Genomic DNA, 18,425 nt, shown 5'->3' on the forward strand with positions numbered 1-18,425 from the left:
ATAGGATTTGTCATCTTGGTACTCCATAAAGCCAGGGAATGTCAGCCTTCACTAAAGTAAAAAGTGAGTTTGTTAGAATCAGTGTGTGATTTTTTCTGCTGATAAAGCATCTGCCACCACAAGGAAGTTCTGAGATTGTCAACTACTGTGCTGGTTGAAACAGGCACATTTTTGCACACTGTATATTTGGCCTCAAGTTTCTCTTCTCAAAAGTCAGTTCTCAGAATGTAGCCTCCTTGCACCACGTTCAGGAACTCCACTGTGCACATTCAGGCTGTTCCTTGGAGCTAGTACACCATACTGGAGATCTGGATGCCTAAGAAGCCGATGCAGATGGTGTCAGGCTCTGGAAGGGGACGGTTTGTGCAGGAGTGTGAGCTGCTAGCTCCCTTGTCTACCTTTTCCACGTTGGTTGTAGTCATATTTCTGTTGGTGTGTCTGGTACCAGAACTGATCACACTGCCAGGCATCCGTGTAACATGAAGTAGGAACAACAATACCCTGAACCCTCATTTCAGCAATGACATTGCACTGCTTAGCAATGGGACACATACTATCATGCTAAGCAAAATAAGCTAGATTCAGAAAGTCAAGGGTCCAATGTTTTCTCTCATATGTGGAAGAGAGAGGAATAAGAAAGGGAGCTCACAAAAATAGAAGGGAGACTAATAGAGTAGAGGGAACAGGATCAAGAGAGGGGAGGAGAAGAACACATGAAAGGACTGGGGAACAAAAATCTACCAAAATATGCTATATCCATGTATGAATATACCACAATGAATCTTGATTTTATATAATCATAATGTAGTAATTAAAAGAATAATAATAGAAAGGAGATCAGTAGAGAAGAGCAAGTGGAGAGTGGGAAGAGAAAAGCAGGGGAATGAGATTGATCAAATAAATTATGCAATGTGCCTATAAAAATATATCACAATAAATCCTACCATTCTGTATAATTAAAATTCACCAATTAAAAAAACAATGGTATAGATTCTAATAAATGCATGGTTAGGTGATTTCATCCTGTAAGAACATCACAGAGTATACTTAGACAGACTAAGGGAACTGTGACATCACTAGGCAATACAACCTAATGGGACCATTTTCTTGTATGCCATCTGCTGTTGACAGAAAAATCATTATGTGGTATATGACTGTATAGGAAATGAAATGCAGGCCCCTTAATCAGTGGCATCCAATCCTTGACTTCCCTGTAGGGTCAAACTTTTAGTCTCTACTCCAAATATGTGGATGGTTGTCCAACACACTCAGAGGGCACACAGGGTTGACATAGTCTATGTTCCTTATCACTCCAAACATAAATCACCTGAAGACTTAGGGGGGTAGGAAGAAGTCAAAGTAGGAATCCTGGATTCTCTTTAGCTAATAAACAATGAAAGGAAGGGTGTACATTTAGCAAGGAGAAAATATTGGCCCACTTTTCTCATTCATTCAACCAATAATGTATGCTTACTGTATGAGTCAGAGAACACAGCCTAGCTCCCTGCCCTTGGGGACCTGACTTTCAGGTGGGGAATACAAACAACAGAAAGCTAACATGAATTGATTATTGATTCAGTTAGGCTATAACTGGAAATATTAGAAAAGCAGAGTAAAAAGGAGAGAGGAAGGGGAAAGATTTGGCATTTGGGAGGCTGGCCAACATGTTTCTGAATGTGAATATTTCTTTAGATATATAATAAGGGTGCAAATCCTAATACTGATTGCTAACTTCTAGGAGGTCAACTCTGTGCTAGGCACTGTGTGGAGTGTTTACTTGGATATCTCATTTTGTTTCATGGCTGTGTCAGTTCTTCAAATCTCTAAGGCAGGATGCCAGACCTTAGGTCTTGGCCTCAGCCTTCTCCATCTTCATACTTTTGTCTTTGCAGCAGGAATTGCTTTCAAAACATTGATTTTAATTTCAGTCTTCCATTGAGTGGGTGTCCCCAAGAACTCTAGCACTTACAGAATACAGTGGTTAAATCCTAAATAAATGGGCTCTGGCTGTCCTTTGAAGATTTAGGTAGAGTGGTAGAATTTTCCATGGAAATGGAGGGGAATGAAAAAGAAAAAGGGAGGGAGCCCTGGGATCTCTGTTGTTTTGACTCCACAGACCACTCCACTTGTTGGTTGGCTGAAGAGGTGCTGACGGCATGGGCCGTGGCTGTTTATTGCTCTATTAACTTCACAGTGAGAACAAGTTCAGGCTGATTGCTGGGTGGCCTCCCTGTATATGTCACTTCCTTTTTTTTTTCCTTTTTTAACTTTTGGGAGGACTGTATGGTTTGTTGGGACTTCTAGGCTTTTGCTGTGAGAAAGGTCTGCCAGAAGGTCTGGCATCCCTCCTCAAGACTGAGACATTGCAGAAAAGATGGGACTTCCAGGCCACTTCCCTGGTTTCGAACTTTGATTGGTGACTTAGAGAAGAACCCATTGACCATCTACCCACTGTTGGTGAGAGGGAATTCATTCCTACAATTCTGGAACTTTCCAGGCCTGCTTTGTCCCTGGAGCTAGATAAAAGAATAGGAAGAAAATCTAATAAGAAGTCAATAGCAACTGTACCCATGATGGGCCATAATTTGGACTTAAAAAATATAGTTCTGAGTGGTTTTAGCATAGCTTTCAGCCAGGATTGAAGCCTTAAGTGATTTAGTAGAAAAAATTTGAAACAGAGATTTTTATCAGTGCAGTAAGTGAGAACACAAGTCAGGACTTCAGATGACACATATAGATTCCTTGAACTTAGTGGGATTTTCTTTCTCTCTTTCTTTTTCTTTATAATTTTTTCATTTGTTCCAATTAGTTGCACATGACAGTAGAATGCATTTATGCACTTTGATAGATCATACATAAATGGGGTATCATTTTTCATTTTTCTGATTATACATGTTGTAGAACCACATCAGTCATGCAGTCATATATGTACATAAGGTAATAACGTCTGTTTCATTCTATTATCTTTCTTATCCCCATATCTCCTCTCCTCCCTTCACTCCCCTCTACCTAGTCTAAAGTAACTCTATTCTTCCCTAGCACCCCGCCCCCCTTATTGTGAATTAACATCTGCATATCAGAGAAAACATTAGGCCTTTGGATTTTTGGGATTGGCTTATTTGCTTAGCATGATATTCTCAAACTCCATCCATTTACCAGCAAATGCCATAACTTCATTCTTCTTTAAAGCTGAGTAATATTCCATTGAATATATGTACCACATTTTCTTTATACATTCATCTATTGAAGGGCACCTAGATTGATTCCATAGTTTAGCTATTTTGAATTGAATTGTTATAAACATTGATGAGGCCACATCACTGTAGTATGCTCAACACCAAAAAAATAACCCAGTGAATAAATGGGCTAAGGAACTGAACAGACGCTTCTCAGAAGAAAAAAAAATACTATCAACAAATATAAGAAAAAATGTTCAACATCTCTAGCAATTAGAGAAATACAAATCAAAACCACTCTAAGATTTCATCTCACTCCAGTCAGAATGACGATCATCAAGAATACAGGCAACAATAACTGTTGGTGAGAATGTGGGGGAAAAGGAACACTTATTGCTGGTGGGACTACAAATTGATGCAACCACTATGGAAACCAGTATGCAGATTTCTCAGAAAACTTGGAATGGAATCACCATTTGACCCAGCTATCTGACTCCTCAGTTCATACCCAAAGAATTTCTTTCTTTTTCTTGAATTTGTCACTTTCAATTTACTTTCTATAGTGTTCTTACAAAATGCCCTTCCCTTATGCTCCCAGATGCATCCTACACACTACATGAGGCTGTTCTCCATTGCACTCTGATTCCCAGGTACCACTGTATACCTGAACCCTTTCCCCCTTTGACTTCTCCTGTCTGAATTACCAAGTTTACAAAGCTTACTTAGCTTCCTCAACATGGCCTTGACTGACCCTTTCTCCTTGCTCTCTCCTGTCCCTCCACATCCCTCCTCTTTGGTCATGCACTTGACATCACACCACCCACACCTGCAAATTCCTGCTGCTGCTTTGCTCACACTGCCCCCTCCAGTGAGTCCCCACTCAAGTCCACCATCCCTGTGAAGGTATCTTTGCTCCCAGTTCTACTTGCCTCTCCCTCCTTAACCTCCAGTAACCCTTGAAATCTCCACCATGCCTTTAGCATGGAACCACATTTCTTCACTATCTTGATGATCATCTCAGATCTAAGTGCAAGGCCAGGAAATTTGTTTCATTATTCTGTCACAGCTACTTTGAGGCTGAGCATAATACAGTGCAGAAGTTCCTCCCAAATAAATGACTGGAGGCTAGCCTCCTCCCTTTCCCCACCCAAGGACAAATCTTGGATGACTCTCACCTTCCCCTTTGTTTATCCCACCACTGACAGACCCCTGCAGAGCCCTTCAGGAAATGCCCGTAGAAACTTCATCCTCACTCCAAGCTCATAACTAGATGGCTTTCCATTTTCTTGGTTTGTTTTTAAACAAGAAGAATCTGTTTTCAGGAGGAATCACAAAAGAGATTTTAAAAAGTCAGAAAAAAATAAAGACAGATGACTTAAAGGAGTTAAATTTTGTCTCTTTGTCCCCTTCCCTGGCCTTCCTCTGCATCCCCCTCCCCCTCGCTCTCTGTTTTGCTTTTCATGCCAATTGCTAAAGACTGTAATTTAAAAACTGAACTGACTTTTCCAGAGCCATGAAGAATGTGCATCTGCACGTGGATTTTTCCACAAGAAAATTGTCCCTGTCTTTTGGTTCTCCTTAGCCAGTAACAGTGAGAACAGGCAATCGGATGCATCCATCCATATTCCCAGTTCTTATTCTAATTTGTTGGAGAGGCTCAGAAGGGGTCAAAAGGGATGGTTTGTGTTTCACCCTGTCAGACTGCTGTTTGATGAGGTTTGTGCTCCATTTGTTCAGATGGTTTTTATGGTTTCTTTGTTGTTCGTGGAAAGACTTTGAAAGTCATAATTCTGTATCCTTAAGCCCTCCTGCTATTCCTGCTCCAAGTCTCAATGGGACTCACACCACGAGAAAGGAAATGACGAAAGTATCCAGCCAGATAGTTAGGCAATTTTTGAGCAAAGTTCTGTAGATGTTTGGACTCTTTGAAAAAAGATTGGGGAACACAAAAGTTCAGGTTCCATGGAATTTTCTCCAGTATATCCCAGAAGCAAGCTTCTAGTCATTTCCAAGCAGGAACCACAATTCAGGCCTTTTCCCTTTCTCTATGGTCATCAAACCCAGCCCCCTCTACTACCATCAGAAAAGTCTGAGAGACCTAAGACAGCCTGGAATAGGCTCACACTCTAAGAATCCTCTGACAACATCAGTGTGCTGAAATAAGAGGCTGGTGGTGGCCTCCCAGGGATGTCAAAGGCTTAGACTTTGAGATATTCAGCCATGGAACTTTTCATCTGGACATTCCCCATCTCTTCAGAGTTGCTCAAGGGACTTTGCTATACAACTATGGACACGTTTTCTTTCTAACCTCTTGTTAATTTATATTTGTAGAAAACTGTATAAGGTGCTTTACATACGTAATCTCATTTGGTCATTAGTACAACCCCATAAGGTAAAATTGTATTTTCATATTAAAGACAGTTAAGGCTCAGAGCAGTCTTATGATTCATTAATCACCAACAGATAAGGCAGAGATGGAACTTCAACTGTTCCTCCAACTTCAAATTTAGGGTTGTCCATACAACTTCAGCTTCCGGATAAGACTGAGACCTTCTCAAAATTAGTGTTCATGTTTCTTCCACCACCCCACCCCCAAACCCAGGGGAAAAGTACACTTCAGGAATTTAGTGATGTTTAAAAAGTTATTGCTGAACTAATTTAATTTCTTCTGATCACTAAGAGATAATCTCCATGCAACCTTTTTGCAAAGCAAGCAAAGCTAACATATCCCTATTTATTGTTTTTCATTAGATCCTTCTTATGACTCAGTCAGGAGAGGAGGATGGGGCAATAACATGAATTCTGGCCTCAACAAAAGTAAGTAAATGTCATAGCATTCTTTGGGAGGAAAGCGTTTTTCTGAGGATAGGGGTGGAGAATAGGACCATGAGATAAAGAATAGGAGCAAGCACCATGCTTTATGAGTAGATATCAACATTAGGAGCTGGGTATAGCTCAATGGTGGAGCACATGCTTAGCACATACCAGGCCCAGGGTTCAATCTCCAGCACTAAAAGAAAAAATATATTAATTTTCAACTTAGATCCTGTCCATGATACCCACTCCCTGAAAGATTGTATGGGATTTTTTTGTTTAAATCTTTGAGATTTATTTCATTGCACTTGGTTTTAGAATTTCTGGAGTTTGAAAGGTTTCTTGGGACAACTTTCTGTAGGAATGAAAGGTCACTGGGTTTGGATTCTGTAAGTTATATCAGGATAATGAACCTCTAGACTTTGTTCCTCCAGTTGATGAGGTTTAGTCAAACCAATGTTTCTATCCTTATTTTGTGAATGACTGAGATGCAAGATAACCTGATGAGAAGATGGTAGAGGTCAGAGTCATCAATTTGTCCACCAGCTGGTGAGGATATGACAGTTAACCCAATACTTCCCATTAAGGGAGTTAGGAAAGAGAATGATTCATGAGTTCAGAACCAAAGTATGTCAATCCTGTTGTCTTAGGAAGTAAAATATCAAGCCAATGAATTAAAGACAATTCTTTTGAGAAAGCACTTACGATTCCAAATGAATGCCTAAGCAATAACTAAGATCCCTTTTGGCTTTATGTATTCATTATTTGCTTACTCTGCACCTAGCACTTGGCTCCTTGGGACTCACAAAGATGAATCAGACAGGGCAGGGCAGAAATCATACACTCCCATTTTTTCATCTGGATGATATCCAGGAAGACTCTGTGGACCTGCTACCATTTAAGTTAGCTCTGGAAGGAGATGCAGGGTTTGCACCTGGGGAGATGAGGTAGAAAGGCACTTCAGTAGACAAGGATACAGGAGGAAGGCATTGGAGTTGGTATCTGGTTAGAACCCTGGGTTCCTGGAGTTCAGTGAATGTGGTAGAAAAGAAGCCTGGAAAGGTAAGAATGGGATTGTGAATGATGCTATGAAGATGGACTTACTTCTCAGGCAACCAGGAGTCACTAAGGTTTCTAAACAGTAAAGTAGATGATAGGTCTGAGGGAAGAGTGAAGGGTGGTAAGGATGCCACTCAGGTTAAAACAGAGATCACACAAGAAGCAACAGAGATCCAAAATGGAGAAGCAAGTGTAGGAATGGGGTGGGCGTGGGTCAGAACTATCAAAACTTACAAAGCATGGAATCATGGGATGCGGATGACCTTAGCTCAGATATCATCTTCTCGTTGAAGACCTTTCTAAATGTCCTATTTAAAAATTAACTCTGTAGCCCCAGTACCAACAGACACACTAACCTATTGGTTTAAAATTTGGGGTACCAGGGATTGAACCCAGGGGCACCAAAAACTGAGCAACATCCCAGCCCTTTTTTTATTTTAATTTTTTTGAAACAAGGTCTTGCTAAATTTATCACGGCCTTGCTAAGTTGCCAAGGCTGGCCCTGCGATCCTCCTTCCTCAGTCTCTGGAGTTGCTAGGATTTGGGCATGGTGGCACATGCCTATAATCCCATGCCCAGCTACTTCTTATTTATTTATTTGTTTATTTATTTGTTTGTTTGTTTCCTTAATTTTTTTTGTCTCCCCTGTTAAAATGTAAGCTCTACAGCAACTGCTTGTTCACTGCTGAATCTCCTGCACAGAGAACAGGGCCAGCACATAGTGATCCTTCATAAATATTTATAAAATGAAATGAATATGAGTCAATGGAGACTGAGTGAATGGAAGCACAGGCATCCGCCTTCTGGCTTCTGATGTTTCTTTCCCTCATGGAGAATGTCTCACCATGTTTTCTCTCCTCTGCTCAGGTCCTCCCCTTGCAGGGGCACAAACGATGAGTAAGAACACAGAACAGCGGCCCCAGCCAGGTACTTGACTTAGATGTATACTCTCTCCTTTGCTTCTTATGAATTCCACGTGGTCCACTTCTGGATGGAGGATTTAGAAAATATGCAGTTGGCCCTCCATACCTGTGGGCTCTGCATCCAGGGATTCAATCAACCTCAAAATGAAAAATGGTCAAAAAAACAAAAAAAAAAGGCTGTAGATGTGCTGACTTTTTACTTGTCATTATCCCCTAAATAATAGAGTATAACAGCCATTTATGTATCATCTACATTGTACTAGGTATTATAGTAATCTAGAGATGATTTAAAATATATGGGACGATTATGTAGGTCATATGCAAATACTACAATACATTTCACTGGGGGCTTGAGAAACCATGGATTTTGGTATCTTTGATGCAGGGGAATAGGCATGGCAGCTGGAACCAATCCCCAATCTATGTGGAGAGATAACTACTATGTATGTTATGTCTGTCTTCTTTCCAAAAGAGTCTATATTTGATTCCTTATAATATATCTGTGAATTAAGTAATAAGTATTAAAATCAGACAGACTTGTTAAATAATATAGGTGAAAGGAACTTAAAGATTGAAGTTCCAGGGCCCAGAAAGGTAAGTAATTTGCTAAAAACTACACAGCTGGTGTATGAAAGAACTTGAGTTTCACCCAGCATCCTACATTCTTGTCTGAGCCTTTTATGCTTCACCAAACCATACTTTCCAAAAATATCCTCATCCTTTGATGGATCTATTTAGCTTAAGACAGAAGACACTTTTAAACCATGGTCTTAAAGACGTTTAGTATTGGAATGGAACTTAGAGACTCAAGCCTATTGACACCTTCTATAATGTTTTGGTCCTACACTTAACTCACCTTTAATTCAATACTTACAGAAGAGCAGGGAGTTGACTACTTAGTTCAGCTCAATTCCACTCTCTGAGCCAAAGTCCTCCCAATACCTTCCTCTTCAAATTCCTTGTTTGCCCTCTGAAGAAAAGCCCTATATGAAAGTCCTTCATGGATCTAAAGTCAGCTGTTGTACCCAAGCCCAGACCCCAGCTTTACCCTGTATTTTTTACATGACACAGCTGCTATTAAGTCTGAACCAGCCATCTGTTTTGAGATGAGCTAACATCATTCTCCATCTCTACCCAAGACAGAACAAGAGAAAATTGCCCAGGAAGGTAAAGACAAAACCTGATGTGAAACACAAGTCAGATGTAGAGAGTTTCAAACGAATTCCAGCAACAACAAAATTAGACACTACCTGCCAAAAATATTTTATTTATCATACTAAAAGTGTGATTGAAAAAAGTGGACTAAATGGCCTTAAGGACTCTTCAAGTCAATTCCTGATTTTAAGTAGAAACCTAAAAGTCGTACTGATTTGTTTAAACTGCAATTATAATTGTAAAAACAGTCAAATCCTACAGAAGAGTTAACATGGCCAAGTTGAGATCCAGTTCTCTACCATGATTTCCTCAACTAAAAAAAAAAAAAAAAAAAAAAANGTATGTCAATCCTGTTGTCTTAGGAAGTAAAATATCAAGCCAATGAATTAAAGACAATTCTTTTGAGAAAGCACTTACGATTCCAAATGAATGCCTAAGCAATAACTAAGATCCCTTTTGGCTTTATGTATTCATTATTTGCTTACTCTGCACCTAGCACTTGGCTCCTTGGGACTCACAAAGATGAATATCACCTAAACCATACTGCAAAAACTTTTTTATGGCTAAATAATCACATAAGTTGTAAGTAAACTGAGATTTTAAGAACAGTGATTTTAGAGCTAAAATACAAATTCTGGTTAGTGTTGTCCTTTCCAAGTTTCAAATCACAGAGTGTTGTTCTAGAAGGGAACTGAGGCCAGAAGCCCAACCTACTCATTTTGCAGATGAGAAAACTGATACCCAGAAATTGTCCAACAAATTATTTAGTTTATAACAAGGTTGGGGCTACAACTCAAATGGCTTGGTTTCCAGGCATGTGGTTTTTATGCTCCATCAGTAATGTTTTTAGTATTAGGTGGAACTATTAAAGACCAGCTCTCATCATAAGACCTTCTTCAAACCCATTTAATAACTGATCCTTCAATTTACTCACTGCATGGTTGAATATTAGTCAGCTCCTTTCCAAACATTTCCATGATTTTGTTTTGGGTAATGACAGTATAATCTATAAATTTTAGAAACCAAATATGAAAAAATGATGCCGTCACTATTCCATGATATTTCAACCATACTGTGATCAAAATCTTGGAAGTCTTTAAATAAAAGCAATGAAGTTTTCTGAAATCAGACTTTCCTATGATATTGCAATAAAAATAGAAACCATTGGAGTTTTGTTATCATTGATGCTATTGTTATATTTTTATTAAAAGCAAAGCCAACTTCCTTTTTTTTTTCCTTAGATCCATATCAGATCTTGGGCCCCACCAGCAGCCGTCTAGCCAATCCTGGTAAGTGCATTGGCCTGCAAGCCTTTCTTTGCAGAGTGTCTCCAAGCTTTGGGTGGTCATGGAGACCTATGTCCTGAGGGCAGACACCTGAGTGTGGAGTAGCCTATGCTTCTTCCCTTGAACCTGCTAAACACCTGTCCCAGGGTATAGCAACATCTCTGCTGAGGTTCAGACTACTAGCAAATGGCATAGGTAGAAGTTTCAATAGGGAAAAAGGGAGAAGTAAGAAAGGAAACAACTCCTATGAGATCTGTTATCCCATCCATGAAAGAACCAAGTGAACAAATATTCCAAAAGCGTTTTAGGCCAGGTATGGTGGCACATGCCTGTAATTCCAGCGGCATGGGCGGCTGAGGCAGGAGGATCACGAGTTCAAAGCCAGCTTTAGCAATGGTGAGGCACTAAGCAATTCAGTGAGACCCTGTCTCTAAATAAAATACAAAATATGGCTAGGGATGTGGTTCCGGGTCAAGTGCTCCTGAGTTCAATCCCCAGTACCAAAACAACAACAAAACAATGCTTTAGTTAGTTTGTTTGTTTTTGCTTTTTGAGGTACTGGGGATTGAACCCAGAGGTGTTCTACCATTGGCCTATAACCCCATCCCTTTTTATTTTTTGAGACAGGGTCTCACTAAGTTGCCCAGGCTGGTCTCAAAGTTTAGTCCTCCTGCCTCAGCCTCCAAAATGGCTGGGGTTATAGGCATAGGCCACTGCACCTGGCTAGTGTTTCAGTTTTGATTTTAGAAAGTGTTGTAGAATTCTCTGGCCTTCTAAAAGAGCTATGACCCTGAAAAGTTGCACATAAAGTACACTTGACATTGTGTCAGGGTTTATTATTAAAAATAACTCCTGGGTGAGTTATTCTAAACAAAAACTACTAGGACTGGGAGCTAATAGACCCTTTGCAACAGTGAGGCCCACAAGTCTTCCCGTTGCAGGGAACTAAGTACTGCCGGAGTCTCCCTACCTATTCTTTCACACCTGACCAAGATAAAGAAGCCACCCAGCATCTCCTCCTACTCTTTTTCTCTCTGTTCAAGTTCTTCTGCATAGAACTTAGAGCTGAGAACTAAACACTAGAACTCTGCTAGGGAACCTGGTTTGGTCAACCTGAGCCTGTAAGTGACTTCTCTCTATGACAGTTGATATTGTTGACAGGGAAGACCTTGGGTGACTTCATCACTTAGTAGAAATCACACAGTGATTCAAGTCTAACTACAAGGGAATAAAAAATCTTGCCAAAAAGGACATAGGAACTTGACTTGCCCAAGTCCATAATAGCTAGTTTGGGACAAAGCCAGCACTTTATTATCAGATCTTTGGGCAAATTATCTTAAGATCTAATTGTGCTTATTATGCCCCTCTTAGTGATAACCACTATACAATAATAATTTAGTGTACATTTCAAACTAGTTAGAGATTTTTAATGTCCTCATCACAAAATAATGATAAATATTGAGGTGAGGGACATGCTACTTACCCTGATTTGATTATTACATATTGTATCACCCTGTACCCCATAAATACATACAATTGTTATGCATCTTTAAAAAGAAAAAAGAATGGTAAGAAGGGCATGTCAAAGTGATTCTCAATGTGAAAGGAAATGAGCTTTCTTACAAAGGTTGAAAGAATCCCCATCAGGGAGTTGGGCTCTGAGTTCCCCAGGCTGAGATACTCTTCTCCTGTTTGCCTCACTGTCTGCAGGAAGTGGGCAGATCCAACTGTGGCAATTCCTCCTCGAGCTACTCTCTGATAGTGCCAACGCCAGCTGTATCACCTGGGAGGGGACCAACGGGGAGTTCAAAATGACGGACCCCGATGAGGTGGCCAGGCGCTGGGGAGAGCGGAAAAGCAAGCCCAACATGAATTATGACAAGCTGAGCCGGGCCCTACGATATTACTACGATAAAAACATTATGACCAAAGTGCATGGCAAAAGGTATGCCTATAAATTTGACTTCCACGGCATTGCCCAGGCTCTGCAGCCACATCCAACCGAGTCGTCCATGTACAAGTACCCTTCCGATATCTCCTACATGCCTTCCTACCACGCCCACCAACAGAAGGTGAACTTTGTCCCTCCCCACCCTTCCTCCATGCCTGTCACTTCTTCCAGCTTCTTTGGAGCAGCGTCACAATACTGGACCTCTCCCACTGGTGGGATCTACCCTAATCCCAATGTCCCTCGTCATCCTAACACCCATGTGCCTTCACACTTAGGCAGTTACTACTAGAAGCTTACTCATCAGTGGCCTTCTAGCTGAAGCCCCAATTCTCACTCTTCCTGGACACTTTAGACTCTAAAGGACATATGTGGCCTTGAAGAGAAAACAAAACTGGATGTTCTTTTTCATTGGATAGAACTTTTGTATTTGTTCTTAAAAACATTTTTTTTAATGTCAATAACTTTTTCTTCCTCTACCTGAACAAAGAGATGGAACATTCCATGGGCCAGTACACCATTTTGGATTCTCAATCTCCTATCATCATATGAGTTGAGTATTTAGATGACTGGAATGGTTATATCATGGTTCTGAGAAAGAAGCTATAATTTTCTTTATATTTGTGTGAGCAGAGCAGTTTCTTATCAACACACGGGTCTCATCATTGTAGAATTCAGTACAATAATAAATCATGGACTTAACCAGTCATGTTCTGGTTTGAGACTTAGTGAAAATAGACACAGGAAGCTTATAATCTTTTTTGGGGGAACCTAACTCAGTGGATGGCAACTGGAACACTGGCTGTTAGCCAGTGGTGTTTTCACCCAACTGGAATTTGAAAGAAAGAACATATATGTGTGTATTTAAGAAGCCATGGGCATTGCAAAATCCCATCAGTGGGCAATATGTACTCACTGACCATTCTCTCTAGAAATAGTCAAGAATATGAACTAAGAAATTTTAATGCAAATACAGACATTCCTAAAAGACAGAAAATTAAATAAATTTTTTAAATGACAGTGGGTCCCAGAACTTTGAAAAGTCATAGGGATTTCTAACTTGAACAGATTCGCAAGCGCTGTGCGTTTGTCAGACCATCAGACCAGGGTCAATCATTCAGAAGGCAACTTACTGTATAAATTATGCAGAGTTATTTTCCTATATCTCACAGTATTAAAAAGTAAATAGATTAAAAAATTAAAAAGATAAATAAACGAGTTGACCTCGGTCACAAATGCAATTTTACTATCAAATCAGTCATTGTTATTTTTTTAATGTAATTTGTACATCTTTTGTCAATCTGTACATTTGGGCTATTTGTACGTTTTTATAGCTGGTTTTTAAAAAGCATAATGTGACTATTGCTGAAAAGAAAACAGGGCGTTTAAGTCACTGATTTACTGGGAAGAGAAGCACTGGTACAGTTATTTAACAGGAATGCACAGGCAAGAAAGGGCAATCCATTTAAATCTTTAATGCTTTGGAAACGTTTGTAAATAACAGAACTGCAATAATCTCAACGCTAAAGAGAACAACCAAACTTTCCCTTGTGGAGACGAGGGATTTTCCTGCTCCATATATGCAATATATTTTTTAGACATTAAAATATATATAATTTTGCAGGTAATCGTTGACTTTTTAACTATATTAAGTGTTAAGCTGACAACTGTCAATGAAGACTATGTTGTAAAGTAATTTGACTAAATAAATTGTGCCTTCTTCTCTCAGAACTGCTGACACTGTTTTTTTATTTACCCACTGGTCAAATGGTTTACCCAGGGCAAGTTTCCTACTCAGCACTTATAACAACAAGAATTTCTTCAAATACATACACAATTCCATACAGTAGAAGGTATAAAATCCATGTGGGTTTGCATTGTTGTTGATAATATTGGCAGTGTTTTTGGTTTTTTTTTTTTAATGCTATTAAATCTTCTCTCAGTCTGAAATGGTTTTATAAGAGGAGAGCAAAGGCCATGGATAATCTGTGTCCAAGGACCAGAACAAAGCAAACAGATCCATCCAGGATGGACCTCGTCCATTAGACTTCATTCCATTGCACCTACCAAGCACTTCAAAACCAGGTGGTCAATCTCCTGACTTTCCCAAAAGAGAACAAGAGCCCAGCTTCCTTTTGGTCCCATGCCAGGATTTTATGGACCGTGCAGATTTTTAAGGTCCTTTTCCTTTCCAGAGAAGAAACTTGCTTCAAATTGCTTAACTGTTATGTAGTTTGTTTTCATTTCCTCTATTACACAATCAAAAGGAATGAAACCCTGAAAGTCCTTCATGTTGCAAGGACATTCACAGCATTAGCAACCTGTGGCATTCTCAGGTAAAATGGAGTACATGCTGGTCCCTGTCTATCAAATGAAAAGAGATGTGTTCCAGAACATTGGTGTCCATTTTTTTAATCTTGCACCTCACCATTAAAAAATATGTTAAACACATATTTTCCATATATGCACAATGACATATACAACTGTTACATTATTACTACAGGTGACTCTCTACATTTGCAGATTCAACTAACCAAGGATTGAAAAATTTCAGAAAAAAATTTAAATTGCGTCTATACTGAACACGTACAGACTTTTTTCTTGTCATTATTCCCTAAACAATTGTTCACAAAGAATTTACATTGTATAGATATCTTAAATAATCTAGAGATTTAGGGAAGGGCATACATAGTTTGTATGCAAACACTATACCATTTTACATAAGGGACTTAAGCATTCATAGATTTTGATGTCCTTAAAGGGTCCTGGAACCAATCCCCCCACAAATACCCAAGGGCAAATAATACATATTATGTATTATAAAACACAAAACATAATATTTTATATTACATACTTTATATTGCATCAATGTGTATGTTTATGTACTTGTATGAATTTTCTAGTGCTTTTTAAGAAAGAGAAAATAAAAACTTGGTATTAGTGGCCCGAGCACAGAAAGAGAAATGATGAAGGCCAGGTATGTTTAAGAATAGGCTAATAGATTCATTTAGAATTCTCCATTTCAGGCAAGGAATTTTCACATCAATTTTAAACTCTGCAAAATATTCATTAGGGAAAACAGAAGCATACATTTCTAACTGCTCTAACAAACACAGTTGCTCATACCTTTAGGAGTTTATCCTTTTAGGAGGGTTTTTTTTTTTTTAACATGTCTTATCCAAACCCTGGCTTTTGTTTATTACCTATACAAAGTCTTGAAACTTTTACCAAAACTTGCATCCTGATATGTTCTACAGTAATTTATTCCATGGTTCAGAAGCCAGTCCACTCACTGAAAGGACTGTGATGCATTTTGCCCTTATGTGCATTTGTACTGAGGGAGGACTGAAACTTAGTCCCCTGTAATGCCAAGACTTAAAGTTTACTTGCTGGCTCACAGGCATCCAGATGCCTCGCTGCCCCCAGCAAACAGGCTGTTTACCCTCCCAGCTGCTAGCCAGTATTTTCCCCACTTAATCATTCTGTACCTGTAGCATGAAGTTTATATTGTCTATCAAACAGTGAAAGCCAAGCAGAGAGGTTCTCAGCAAGCCTGTGAGCAATTCTAAGGAAAGCTGATCCTCTCCAATTCAGGAGACCAGCCAACAGCCCTGGGAGGGGAGGTTTTCTTAGTCCACTCAGGAGACTATAACCAACTATTGTAGACTAAGTGGTTAATAAGCAAGAGAAATGTATTGCTCATAGTTCTGGAGCCTGGCAAGTCCAAGATCAAGGTACCATTGGATTTGACGTCTGGTAAGTTCTCACTTTCTGATTATGGCAGCTTCTCACTGTGTTCTCATATGGTGGCAGGGACAAGAAAACTCTCTGGGGTCCCTTTCATAAGGTACAAATTCCATTCAGGAGGGCTCTACCCTAATGACCTAATCACGTCCCAAAGGCCCCACCCCCAAATATCCTCTATTGGGATTTAGGTTTCAATGTACCACATTTCAGGGAGAGGGAAGACACAAATATGCAGTTTATAGACGAGGCCATCTGTTTTTAGTGTCAAAAAATATTTTGATTCCCACACAAATGAAGTTATATTTTCAATAACTGTTGTTTCCAAATATTTTTAGTGGTCATGAGTAATGCATGAAGGGTGGGTCTTTGGATTGTGTATCTTTGGTTTAGACTGAATGAGATCAGGAGGGTCTAGAACACCAACAAGGAAAGGAACATCTGTCCACCCCAAGCCAAGGCATTGGTGAGTAGGGAAACTTTGAAAAAGTAATAAAGTATAGTCAGTCCTTTTTATCAACAGGTTTCACATCTGCAGATTCAATTGCAGATTGAAAATACTTTAAAAATTGATTGAATCTTTACTGAACATGTATAGACTTTTCTCCCCTTGTCTTTACTCCCTAAATAATACAGTACAGTAACTATATCCATAGCATTTTCATTGTGTTTGGTATTTTAAGTAACCTAGAGAGATTTAAAGTATATGGGACATATGTGTAGATTGTATGTAAATGCCATGCCATTTAATATAAGGGACTTGAGCATCCACCAGTTTTGATATCCTTGTGGAATCCTGGAACCAATTCCCCACAGACTCTAAAGGATGATTGTATTTCTATGAGAAGACTATGGATTTTGTTTCACACATTACTTCCTCTAGTATCTGTTTATTAACAACTTTCAAGCAAATATGTTGCCTTGAAAACTATTGTGCACTTTGGGAGAACATGCCCGGGAGAAGCAGCCTTTGAGCTTGGCTCTCTGCTGTCCAGCCTGGCCTCTGCACCTCCTTGAGGTCTTCCTCTCAGAGGTTCCTCCACCCTCCACGGCACCACTAGGCTTCTGTCCAGAGCTCCCACAGGAGTTGGCAGTGAGATGGTGTGGAGTCTCCCCAGGGAACAGAGTGAGTTGGAGGTGAAGAACTGGAATGAGGGGCCAGGGAGCTGGTTCTGGTGAATATACAGAGACTTTTCTCTTATCCAGGAAGGAATTTGTGTTTTACAAAACGCATATTGGGTTTTTCATCACATAGCAAGCTACTGAAATTGACACTGCATGCCTTCAGCCAGGGAATCCCCCTAAAGGATTATGAAAGGTCGACTGATTCCAAGACTACAAATCCCAGGCTCCCTCGGGGGACAGACACTTCTGAGAGGAAGTGGTTTAGCCAGGCAAACCTCTAGGGTTTCAGCCAATTGAGAAAGGATATGGAGGGAAGCTTTTAAAAGGAATGTCGGCTCACATGCCTGGGGTCTGTCTCCCTCTCTCACTCTTACTTGGCCTCCTGTCTTAATTGTTTCAGTCTGTCTGAGCTGGTAAATTCCTAAGCACATAGTCAATTTACACTTAGCTTAAAAGCTCTAGGGGGAAACAGAAAAAGTTTCCAGTGAGACCACTCACTTACCTACAATTGCTAGATTAACCTTCTGGATTTTAACTGAGTTAACTCATGTGTTTTCTTAGTGGGAGGAGAGAGGCAATTTGGGAAGATAAATGAGCGTGTGTGTAATGCTGCAGACCCTGGGTTCAAATTCTGGCCCTTCCACCTACTGGGCTTTGTTTACATCTATTCACTGGAGAGCTAAGTAGAATCTAATACCTCACAGAGTCCCTGTGAGGTATTAGATGACAATGCAGAAAACGTGCTGGAGAATGCTGCACAGGAAGTATATATGGATGGTTGCTGTTATCTGAGAGTATTTACTAGATCAAGTTTCCAAAAAGATATATTTCAAGTCTTTGGTAGCTGCTGAGCACTCTTTTTGAGGAGTTCGGTGTGGTGTAGATTTTGTTTTGCGGTCAGAAAGGCATTTTTCAAATGAGTGAAAAGTGGGAATAAATTGGATTTTCCAGAGAGCATTGCATCTTCTCCATCCACAACCCTCACAGCGTCCTGCTTGGGCATTTGCCTTTCACTGGCTCTCCGTGTCTACCTAAGTCAGCAGAGCATGCAGCCAAGCTGGAGGATGCTGCAAATAAAATGAGATTGTTCTAAAGGAATGTTAGAAATGCACTTTGTCAGAAATGTTGGATGGGCTTCTTAAATTGGCTAAGAATTAGAGGCTGAGAGCTGGGATTTTATACCTAATAAGTTTGG

At 39.8% G+C, this 18,425-nt stretch overlaps 1 protein-coding gene across 6 annotated transcripts in view; it reads left to right on the forward strand.

The window, feature by feature from the left end:
- Fli1 (Fli-1 proto-oncogene, ETS transcription factor) overlaps positions 1–14,089 on the forward strand; it is a 128,734-nt gene extending 114,645 nt beyond the window's left edge. For all 6 annotated transcript variants that reach the window (XM_048796117.1, XM_048796118.1, XM_048796121.1 and 3 more), the window contains 4 exons: positions 5,928–5,993; positions 7,917–7,976; positions 10,369–10,416; positions 12,124–14,089. In XM_048796117.1, the coding sequence (XP_048652074.1) occupies positions 5,928–5,993; positions 7,917–7,976; positions 10,369–10,416; positions 12,124–12,653 (704 nt within the window). In that variant the 3' untranslated portion in view covers positions 12,654–14,089. The remainder of the gene's footprint in view (positions 1–5,927; positions 5,994–7,916; positions 7,977–10,368; positions 10,417–12,123) is intronic.
- The last annotated feature ends 4,336 nt before the right edge of the window (positions 14,090–18,425 follow it).

This window comes from Marmota marmota, unplaced genomic scaffold (assembly GCF_001458135.2).
Source record: "Marmota marmota marmota unplaced genomic scaffold, marMar, whole genome shotgun sequence".
Taxonomy (NCBI): domain Eukaryota; kingdom Metazoa; phylum Chordata; class Mammalia; order Rodentia; family Sciuridae; genus Marmota; species Marmota marmota.